Source organism: Podarcis liolepis (assembly GCF_965112155.1).
Source record: "Podarcis liolepis genome assembly, chromosome: 1".
NCBI lineage: Eukaryota > Metazoa > Chordata > Lepidosauria > Squamata > Lacertidae > Podarcis > Podarcis liolepis.
In genome coordinates this window covers 45,075,622-45,087,027 of record NC_139554.1, presented here as the reverse complement: position 1 = coordinate 45,087,027, position 11,406 = coordinate 45,075,622, and the positions used below count along the sequence as shown (strand labels likewise).

General features: G+C 44.8%; 1 protein-coding gene across 5 annotated transcripts in view; it reads left to right on the top strand.

Annotated features, from left to right (window-relative positions):
* Nucleotides 1–207: 207 nt before the first annotated feature.
* Nucleotides 208–11,406, top strand: part of ZNF106 (zinc finger protein 106) — a 44,311-nt gene continuing 33,112 nt past the window's right edge. For 2 of the 5 annotated variants that reach the window (XR_014526796.1, XM_083505667.1), the window contains exons 1-3: nucleotides 208–394; nucleotides 7,938–8,023; nucleotides 9,564–9,625. Coding sequence is in view for 4 of the 5 variants with exons in the window: in XM_083505667.1 (XP_083361793.1) it covers nucleotides 7,970–8,023; nucleotides 9,564–9,625 (116 nt within the window). In the remaining variant the exon portion in view is untranslated. Of the gene's footprint in view, nucleotides 395–2,378; nucleotides 2,778–2,883; nucleotides 4,168–7,937; nucleotides 8,024–9,563; nucleotides 9,626–11,406 lie in introns of those variants that run through there. The other 3 variants (XM_083505670.1, XM_083505669.1, XM_083505668.1) reach the window with 3 other exon arrangements.

Below are 11,406 nucleotides of genomic sequence, written 5' to 3'. Positions count from 1 at the left end.
TCAACAGAAAGTGCCCAAGTTCTGCCGCCTCCGGAAGCAAAACTACAACTCCCGAAATGCCCCGCGCCCTATGGCCGTGGCCACAATTTTCTCTCGCAAGAGTTGTTTCCCGTCGGAAAGAGCGCCGCCGAGTCGGGTTCTGTGAGGCGAGAAAACTACTCTTCCCAGAATGCTAAGGCGCGTACGGTTTGGGCTTTCCGATTGGCTGAATCGATGGGGGCCCTTCCTGCGTTGTGGCGCGGGTCTCTTTCGGGTCGGCAAGTGTCCGGAGGAGGAGGAGGAGGAGGAGGCGGCAGCAGCGGGGAAGGCGGCGGAGGAGGGAGGGGGCCGTGGCCAGCCCATCTTGCTGGGCGATGGGCCTGGGCTACGCAGCGGGGTGAGGAGGGTACGACCTGTGAGTACTGAGAGGTGGACGGGCGGTGCCTGGCTCTCCAGTGCGTGGGGAGGAGGAGAGGCTGAGATTAAGCGCAGGCACGGCGGCAATGTAGATGGGGTGGCTGTAGGTCACGAGTATGCGAGACCTACAGCTACGGTTGTTTGTGGGATGGGGCAGTTCGGGGGAACCATCTTAAATGAAGTTGTTAGGGCTTCCGAGCACGTAAGGCTGGAGGGCAGCGTGCAAAGCAGCCTTTGCGCGAGATTTTGTACTTTTGAAGCACACATTGGAGGACTAACACAAAGCCCCACTTGTGGCAGTAAAAGCCTAACCTAGAAACCTTGTGGGGGGGGGGTGATATCGGAGACATCAATTTTCTTGCATTATAGCTTTCACAACTTGTACACACCATGCAGACAGCATTGTAATTAGGAGCATACATTAATGTATACGTTTTGCATATCATTTAATATGCTGCTACAAATGGATGCGGCGGCATCTGCTAGTGCTTCTTAAGCTGTGGTGTGGAAACTTTGGGGCAGTTTCGGGAATACTTCAGAGGTTTTTTTCAATACTTCCATAATGTTGTTTGACACATTTTCTTGGATCATTCTAAAAAGTGTTTGTGTAACTTGTAAGTCTTTCAAGAGTTGTCCGATGTAACAGATATGAATGCAGTCCACAAAGAACAAATGAGAATAGCCCTTAGTACAATTAGTACAATTTAATATGTATATATGTAGTACAATTAGTACAATTTAATATGTATATATGTAGTTTGTTTTCAAGTCTGAAACTGGTAATTGTCAATTATGACCCAAACTTAAGAGTTACTGTGATATCAAGTCTTAACGTCTGGGTTGGTTCATTTGGAGAAAGGCAGACCCTGAGGCATTCGGGTCCTGAGCTGCATAAAGCTTCTTAGGTCAAATCCAGCACTTTGAATTGGGCCCGGAAGTTATCTGGTAGCCAGTGCAGTCAGGCCAGAATTGGTGTTCTGTGCGCAGACCATCTTTCCCTGGTGAGCGACCTAGCCACTGAATTCTGCATCTACAGTGTCTGAACTGTCTTCAAAAGTAGCCCCTTGTATAAAATATTGCAAAAGTTACCAGAGCATAGACAACAGAAGTTAGGTTATCTCTGTCTACATAAGAGTATAGCTGGGTCACCAACTGAAGCTGATGGAAGGCACTGTTCACCACTGAGGCCATGAAAGCATTTGATGGGACATTTTCCTTGAAAGAGAAGAGTTTATCTTTTATCTGTGGCACAGCCAAACTTACTTATTTGAGAAGCAAATCTGCTATTTATTTCCAGCATGCAGTTGCAGGTAGGATGTGGACACAGGTGTTTCCTGTGGTGTGGAATAATTCTCATTTGGAGCTGCTGCAGCAAGTTCCTGGAGAAGGTAGTGGTGGTGGATAGGCCTGTCTGGACCATTTTGCTGGGTGATAGCTTCTGGGTTGACACTGTCGAGTGAAGTTAGGAGGGGCAGGTTGCAATTCTGTATGTAGCACAGGAGTCCTTATGTGGTGTATGATTTGGTTTTGTGGTTTTATGGCTGGTTTTCTCCACTAGCTGGTGTACTGGTTGGAATAGAGCATGGGTAGGGACGCGGGTGGCGCTGTGGGTAACCTCAGTGCCTAGGGCTTGCCGATCGCATGGTCGGTGGTTCGAATCCCCGCGGCGGGGTGAGCTCCCGTCTTTCGGTCCCAGCTCCTGCCCACCTAGCAGTTTGAAAGCACCCTTAGCAGTTCGAAAGCACCCTTAAGTGCAAGTTTGATAAATAGGTACCACTTTATCGCGGGAAGGTAAACGGTGTTTCCGTGTGCTGCGCTGGTCCTGGCTCGCCAGAGCAGCTTCGTCACGCTGGCCACGTGACCCGGAAGTGTCTGCGGACAGCGCTGGCCCCTGGCCTCTTAAGTGAGATGGGCGCACAACCCTAGAGTCGGACACGACTGGCCCGTATGGGCAGGGGTACCTTTACCTTTACCTAGGCAAACTAAGGCCCGGGGTCTGAATCCAGTCCAATCGCCTTCTCAGTCTGGCCTGTGGACAGTCCAGGAATCAGCGTGTTTTTACATGAGTAGAATGTGTCCTTTTATTTAAAATGCATCTCTGGGTTATTTGTAGGGCATAGGAATTCGTTCATCCCCCCCCCAAATATAGTCCGGCCCCCCACAAGGTCTGAGGGACAGTGGACCGGCCCCCAGCTGAAAACATTTGCTGACCCCTGGAATAGAGTCTGGGAAGTCCAACTCCCAATAGTTTGCGATCTCACAGTATTAAAAAACTGGCAATGATCTACCCATTGTCGTAAAAAGACTGGCAGTAATCTACTGAAAGTTGTGGAGCTTTTTTTAGGAAGCCAAAGTTGTGGAGCTTGAGCTTTTTTTAGGAAGCCAAAGGGTTTCCTTGCTTTTTTTTTTGCTTTTTTTGTAAGGAGATTGCTGAGGGGCCAGAGATCAACCAGGATCTACCAGGAACACCCCGTGATCTACCAGTAGATCACGATCTACCTGTTGGACATGCCTGGAATAGACAACAGAACATTTGCTTATGTAGTTTGTTTGTTACATTTACGGTATATCCTGCCTTTCTGCTGAGGCACTCAAAGTGGCATACATGGTTCCACCACTCTGTTTCATCCTTGTCACAACCCTGTGAGTTAGGTCAGACTGATTGGCCTGAGGTCACTCAGTGAACTTCATGGAACCGTTGGTGCTAAACACATTTCTCTGCTTTCCTTTAGACTACATCAGTGAGGCCGAGAGGGGGGTCTTGTCAACTGGGCATGCCAGGGCCTCCATACACACTGCCCAAGCTTGTGCTCCAGAGAAGTCACTTCTGTGCTAACGCAGCAAAAACAGTGTGGGAGGCAGCAGTTATTAGTTACCAATCTTTGCAGCAGGCACTGTGGTTCTTCAGCAGTTTGGCTTTGCCCCTGGAGGTGCACTCCATTGTCTCTAGACCAGGGCTTGGCAAACTAAGGCCCACGGGCCGTATCAAGCCCAGTTGCCTTCAGGATCCAGCCCGCGAACTGTTCGTGGATCAGCATGGGGATTCTGTTCGTTCGGGTTGTGCCATTTTTTTCCTGCGCCATTCCATTCCTGCTCCCCCAACGGCGGTGCCTCCTCCCTCCCTCCTCCTGGCTTCTCCCTGCCCTGCCTAGAGGAGGAAGGGGGCTGGCTGAGTGCCATTTTAAGCAGCCCCTCTCCAGAGCCAGCCCTTTCTGCTGCTCATCTTCCCCCTGCCCCTGCCGCCCTGGGTGCTCCTGTGGGCCAGAGATTGGAGCGGATGAGCTCCTTCTGCCTACCCACGAGAAGCAGCAGGAGCGGTGGTGGCGGCAGCAGCCCCAGGGAAGGTAAGCGCAGCGGGTGGGGGTGGGGAGGTGGACTACTTGCCCCCCTTGCCTCTTCTTCCAGCTCCCCCCCCCCCATGCTACTTCTCCGGCTCGCCACAAGGTCTGAGGGACAGTGGACTGGCCCGCGGCAAACAATTTTGCGGACCCCTGCTCTAGACAGATGGATGCCAAACTAGACTGGGTCCACCACTCACTACTTCCTAAAAAGCACTGAGGGGTAGGTTTGGAGGTTCTGCCTCCATGGCAACCATAGGTCCAGGACATACTCTGGGCTTGGTTTTTTTGTTCTGTACAGGAGTAGAGTGATCTGGGTATGGAGGGGCAATATATGGTCCTTTTCAACTCACAAAAGCTTCTAACCTCTGAAAGGTGTGGGACATCCACCTTTGGAGCAAGGTGGAGCCAAAAGGTTTCCTGACTGCCCTAGGTGAGTTTCCGACTGCTTCAGCCTGTGATCCTCTCAAAGTCCTGGTCAGTCCCTGGAATAAACAGTGTAGTGTAATGGTTAGAGTGTTGGATTTGGGCCTGGGGGACCTGGATTCAAATCCCCACTCTGCCATGAAGTTCACTATCTCTCAGCCTGACTTACTTCAGAGGATGGTTGGGAGGATAAAATGCGGAGAGGAAGAACTGTGTAGGCAATCTTGAGTTCCTTGGAGGAAAGGTGGGATATAAATGTTTTATTTTTTATTATATAGGAAGGGCAATGTGTTATGCATGGAACTACCTTTGAAGAGTCTTTGGAAGCTGCAGTTGATCTGGAATGCAGCAGCAAGGATTTTAGTGGCGACATAACCATTGGACCATGTTATATCTGTTCTGTATGTTCCAACTGCCAGTTTGCTCCAAGGCACAGCTCAACATATGGATGATTACCTTTAAAGCCTTAATGCAGGGGTGGGGAACCTCAGGCCTAGGGGTGAAATGCAGCCCTCCAAGCCTCTCTACCTGGTCCTCAGAACTCTTCCCAGACCACACCTCTCACTGGCCCTGTTTGCAACCCCTTGAGTGTTTTTGCCCACCTGAAATGTGTCCTTCCATTCTGATAATGCTTCCCTCCATGGGTGATTCAAAGGATGTCTAGGACCTCGGTTACTGTACAAAGGCAAAATTAACATTTGTTGCTCCTTCCACTTTTGCCTCTGGCTTCACCTGCCACTAGTATGTGGCTCCTGGAAGGTTGCCCAGAAGGAATGTGGCTGTTGGTCTGAAAAAGGTTCGGCCATAATGGCTTGGACCCAGGATTCCTGAGGGATTTCCTCCCATAGCACTTTATCTGCTCCCAGAACTCTTGCCTTCTACTCTAGGAAACTGGTGTCCTTCTTTCATTGGAGGAAATAATAATAATAATAATAATAATAATAATAATTTATTATTTATACCCCACCCATCTGGGCGGCTTCCAACTGAATATTAAAAACAATACAGCATTAGACATTAAAAAACTTCCCTAAAGAGGGCTGCCTTCAGTTGTCTTTTAAAAGTAAAATAGTTGCTTATTGCCTTGACATCTGCTGGGAGGACATTCCACAGGGCAGGCGCCACTACCGAGAAGGCCCTCTGCCTGGAAAGCTTGAGCCTTGGGGTTCTGCCACCTCTTTGCATAGATTCCTTGTTCCTCTTTTGAACCAGCCCATCCTCACTCCCTGTGCTGCTCCCATTGCCCAAATGGTTCTTAGTTTCCTTGCTTTGCCTGCTGTATCCAAGTGGGTGTGGCACATATCCCCAAGGCCTTTCTGTTGGAGTGTCATACCTGTCAGGTAAATGGATGCATAAGGTCACCTGGCTCACAAATAGAACAAGGAGGGCCCTGCTGTACCCCTCTTTTTTCCACAGGCATTTTATTCCTCCTGTGACCTTCCCTGGGTGACATGAAAGAGCCCTTGAGAACTTGATTCTAGACCAGAACCTGTTGCCTCTTTGAGTGCAGTCTGATCGGTCCCTTTGCAGAAAGAAGCTTGCCCTTGCCTCCCATAGTGACAGCCAATAGCAGCTGACCTCCGCCAGTATTTTTAGCCTTCTCTCATAAGTGGCTGCAGTTGATTGGGCAGCTGATGGGAATCCTTTTAAACTCCTCTTGTGATCACGTATAGTTACTCTGATACTCTAATTCACCAAAGCAGGTGTAATTTTAGATCCGCTTGGTAAAAGTCACTTTAACGGAGTGTGCTAACTGATTCTAAAAGCCGGGCCTACTCTAGTGACCTTGCTGTGCCTATTAAGTATTTGGCTTCCCTTCTGCCCCACAAATTCCAGAAACACTGAGCCAATTTTAAGCAATATGCTAAACATACAGTGAGCATTAATTCATCAACTACAAAGCAATGCTCACATAGAATATTAGGCACAGAGAGCAAGTTATAGCCGACAAGGAAATCCACAATATTCCGTATAAGGATTAGCACCTCCTGCTTTTAAGAATACTCACAAGTTCCTTTTCACATTAAAGTAAGCTTCAGAAGTTTAAAGGGATGTTTATAATTTTGCTGCTTGACTGCAGTGATCTTGAACGGCATTCTTTTCATCTTAGAGTCATGAAAGTTATGCCGCAGCTATTGAGGGTTGGGCTCCCCCCCCCCCCGAATAGATGCTTTAAAGTTTTCTGCTTGGAGTGGGAGATATTTTCCAGCGTAACACAAACACACACACACAAAACCTTAAATGTCTGTACCTGACAGAATTTTACCGGCTAGTTTGTTGATGACTCTCTCTACATAAGAGCTCTTCCTCAGTTATACTTCAGAAACATTCTTTTCTGTGAGTTAAAACCTTCGGCAGTTCCTGCATGTAACTGCTAGTCAGTGTGTACAAATGGTACAAGAAAGATGAAAGCATGCATTCTAATAATGGCAGATTCTGCAGTCTCTTAACATAGAAGCTGTTATGCAGCGGTTTGCGTCCTGTATAAAGGGTGTTTTAAATATTGACCCTCGACCTATGTTTCTCGAAAAATACTTTTATGCAGTCATGTCCTGTAATCTATCTGCGCATCTTGTCTGGTATTCTCAATATACTATAATATTACTATAGTAGGATTGTCTGTTTCAGTTAGGAGAAGGCAACACAAGCCTCAGAGCTTGTGTTTAGCCCAGTGAGACTTCCTGTTTAATACTCGTTAAGCAGAATACTATTAAGTATTTATTGTTATCACATCCCACCTATTATCTCAGTAGTTCTTAAAATAAACTTGTATGTTAGTGCAGTGTTATTCCTGTATTAGCAGTAGCGGCTGGCTATTAACCTAAGATGCCCCAATAAGAGCCCAAAACCGACATAGAAAGTGGGGCTCATAGCTATTGCTCTTACATTTCACCAGCTGCATCCTAGTTTGCAAAGCCCTGTGCATTCACCATGTGACAGTTCACCTTCAGACAGCTTATTCCAGGAAGGAGATTCTCCCCCCCCCCCAAAAAAAAAAAAATACTGGGCTTACATTACTGCTTCCTGAAATGCCTAATTTTATTTTATTTATTTATTTATTTAATAAAGCTATATACCACTCAATTGTAAAAAAATACTTACCGTTATATACTACTCAAAGCAGTTATACATATTTCTGATATATCTGTTAGTATGAATATCTAGCATGGTTAAATAAATAGTGTAGAAGACATATTTGCATATATCTACTTTAACATGACTAGGATGTGAACAAAAACTGATGTGCTGTATGATGGCATTGCTATACAGCATTTGCTATTTTATTCATCATATGCTGCTTAATCTTTAAAACTCAATCGTTTTCTGTAGTGGTCAAGACATGCTCCTGGTTTTATCTTGAATTTATCAAAACTTTGATTTGATTTTCATCTGAAATAGCAAGAAAAATGATTAATAAAAATGTAGTTTTTACAAAAGAACTATCCTTTCATGACAATAATGTCATTAAATTGCACCATTTGTGCAAGTAAAATTTGAATTTTATCCAACGTATTTCGGTTCTTCAATGTATCCTCCTTCCAGCCCAAGATTAAATGGCCACCATTGGTGCTCAGAAACATTACTTTAGTACTTGATCAAAGAGAGATAGCAGTTAGGTTGCTATGAAAAAGAACTATAGCTAAACTGAAGATGTGAATGACAGAATGAAAATAAAATGGTGTGCTTGGTTGTTTTAATGTCACACTTGGTTTTTCATAAAAACTAGGAAACTGTTGAAGTGTTACTGAATATGGTTTATTTTTCCCCTGTTTGTAGGGGTCGGATAAGACATTTTCAAAGTGTTCACTATGGTCCGAGAAAGAAAATGTATATTGTGTCACATCATATACAGCTCAAAAAAGGTAAACTGAAATGTCAACTATCCCAATCAAATGTAGTTTTCTGAAAGAGGCTATATTGTTTTAAGATGCATATCTTAATTTTCCAGAGGTGTTTCCAGAGTTGTTCAAGGTGGCTTTCATTACATTAAAATCAATTCATATTAATAATGGTAATAATAAATATTAAGCTCACAATGTTAAGAAACAACAGCAACTACCATAACTTTACTCCAGGAGAAACAAAAAGTTTAAGTGAGAAAGGGCCCAAAAAGGTTTTAAGCCCGAGAGCAGAGTAACAACAGAGAAGGGGTTAAGTGGCTCTTCTGTGGCAATGTGTTCTGCCCCTTTTCATGTTTCCACCGACCATGCTTCAGATGATGGCACTGGGATTTACAAAAGGGCCCCTCTGTGGGGAATTAAATATATGATTCCCTGTGAACCCACGTATGTGGGTGAACAATAAAAGAATCAGCTGAGTGCCCCCCCCCAAAAAAAACCCCACATTGGAAGTGGTGGCCAGGAAAATTGAATTTCTGAAAGTAATGCAGATTGAATTGTATGTGTATACACCCTTCATACCTGGTGAGGTGCACATGTAATGTGTGCTTGGGTACAAAATGTAAAGTCAGAATTGGACCTTATAAGAAGTTAATCAGGCAGAGCTCTCAGAGCAAAAATAGAATTAGACGAAATGCATTTGTATAGGTCAGGTCAAGTCCTTAACCACCGAGGAATTTTTGAGGAGGAGAAGGGGTGGGTGGGAGAGGTCTCTTAATAACTATTTTCTCTTCTATTAGAACTGACACGTCCCCATGAGCAGAGAGTCGGATTTCTCAGAGCTCTGCTACAGAGACTAGCCTCACTTTCTGCCCAGAATACACACTAAACTACAGGATGAAGTCCCAGAAACAAATTAGACTAGCACAATACACATTTTAACATTGTTCATCTAAAATACTTAAGTGTTGCCCAGTTATCCTTAACACTGTGTGCTTTGTGATCGCTCATAAATCTTCTAATGTGGCTCTCTGGATAGTACACCTTTAAGAAATGGAGGCCAAATATAACCACACATATAACCGGGGAGGGAAGGTATATAATTGGGAGGGAAGAAGAGCATGTAAAAGACCTAGATATGATTATACAAAGGAAACTAATGAGAAAAAATGGCTGGAAATGTGCAAGCCTTTTCAGATCCATATAAAAGACCCAAAAGAGTGTGTACAATAGTTGCCTAATCAAATAATTGAATCCTAAGAGACAGAGAGAATATTATATATTTGTAGAACAGAACATGTATAATGTGCTTTTTGAACAGTATAAAAGCAGATGCCCTTCTTCATTTCTATATTATAAAATGTTGTTTCTCCTGTGTTTAGTGCCACCTTTTCTGCAAAGGTGATTTCGCATTCTTCGCCAGTAAAAAACAGTGGATAGTGGGATAAGCCATCAAAGAAACTGACAAAATTTAATAGGAGGAAATTGATAGATATGGATGAGGAGTACTTAATTATGCTCTGTTTTCTGGCTATTTATACTTTAACACTTTTTCTGCTTTTAGGAGATGGATGAGCACATGAGAAGTATGCTTCACCACAGGGAACTTGAAAATCTGAAAGGGAGGTATGCTTATAACAGTATCAGCTATGTCTTGCTGAAACCCGATGAAGGGCTTTGGAACACAACCCTTCTATCTTGTGTGGAATGCAGTCACTTTAAGTATAATGATATTGGTACCACGCCTTGTATTTAAGCACTAGCCTGGTAGCCATAGGCGACGAGGAACTCCATGCATGCAAGTGAATGCTCTGTCCATCCTCAGCGCTCAGCGCAGCAGCGGAACCGGCTGCCAGAGAAGGAAAGCACAGGAGTAGAGAGGGCTGCTGTAGGAGGGATAGGGGTTCTCTGTTCCTCCTCTGCCAGCCCTCAGCAGGCTACTAAAATGTTTACAGGCTAGCAATTTATGTGAACTTGTTCACAAGGATGATTTAACAGTATTTTCTAGGGTTTTCAGCTTGTTAAGCTCACAGGGCAGTGTCCAGTGAAGTAGTTCTGTTAGGACAAGGATTTGTCTTTGCACAGTGGAACCTCCCTTCTCTCTGCTGTCCCCATGTGTCTCCCCCCGCTCCTCAGATCTTCTCCATAGGGTTGAAAGAACCCCGGGAGCACATGGGGAGTGGAGAAGAAGGGGAAGTTCCACAACCCAAAGTCATTGCACTGATATTACAACTTCGTGGACATCTCCCCTACTCTTTAAAGTTCAAATCAACAGTGATTGATATGATTTGGTGACTGGGCCAGGGGTTGTTGTTGATGACGTTTATGCTCAGCTGCTTAGGCAGACTTTTGTCGTTACTTCAGATTCTGTCCTGAGGGCTAAGGGTGTTTGTTAACAATTACAGTGGTACCTCTAGTTACGAACTTAATTCGTTCTGGAGGTCTGTTCTTAACCTGAAACCGTTCTTAACCTGAGGTACCACTTTAGCTAATGGGGCCTCCCGCTGCCACCGCACGATTTCTGTTCTCACCCTGAGGTAAAGTTATTAACCCAAGGTACTACTTCCGGGTTAGCAGAATCTGTAACCTGAAGTGTTTGTAACCCGAGGTGTTTGTAACCTGAGGTACCACTGTAAAAGAATTGGTTAAATACAATTTGTGAATCTAGTTACATGCAGCTTGAGTTCAGTGACTTCAGATGTATAGATACTTTTATTTTACAGAAAGATACAGGGTCTCAAAGTAATGTGCAGGTGTTAGAAGATGTCCATTAAGAAAAAAAAGGTAAAATTGAGCTCAGGGCCTGTGGCGAGTGTTGGCATTCTTATTTTCAAGTGAATCGTGGGTTAGTGGGTAAAAATATTGGCTTTGTTACAGAAAGTCTGGGTTTGGTTACCATCTCTGCAGTGGACTTAGCCAAAGAGCACAATCGATGGTCCCATAGCACAAATGGCAGTGGATCAAAACCATCCTCTGCTATGCCTCTTTGCTTTTTCATGTTGCTAGGGATGGCTTAGAAATAGATTAGAAAAATGCCTGGCTGTTAGGTCACAACTGAAGCATGTTTAGAGGTGATACGCTTCTGGTCATCAAGCATGGCTGGCCTCCATCATGACCCACTTGTGAACTTCCTAGCTAGCCACTATGGGGAGACCAGCAATTGAACTGAGCCTTTTGGTATTTCAAAGTTCAGTCAATGTATGTGGAGGAAGGGGGGCGTTATATGCATGTGCACATGCATGCATAATTTTCAGAGGTGGAGCAAAGCGAGTAAAGTGTTGGAGTGGCTGTCCAAGGAAGAATTTATCTTTACTCAGCTTTTAGAAATGCTTTAGAGTAAGATGAATTTTGTTCATTCTTCGAATCAAGCCTTACAGGGGGCTGACCTTGTTCTTGGCAATGAGACC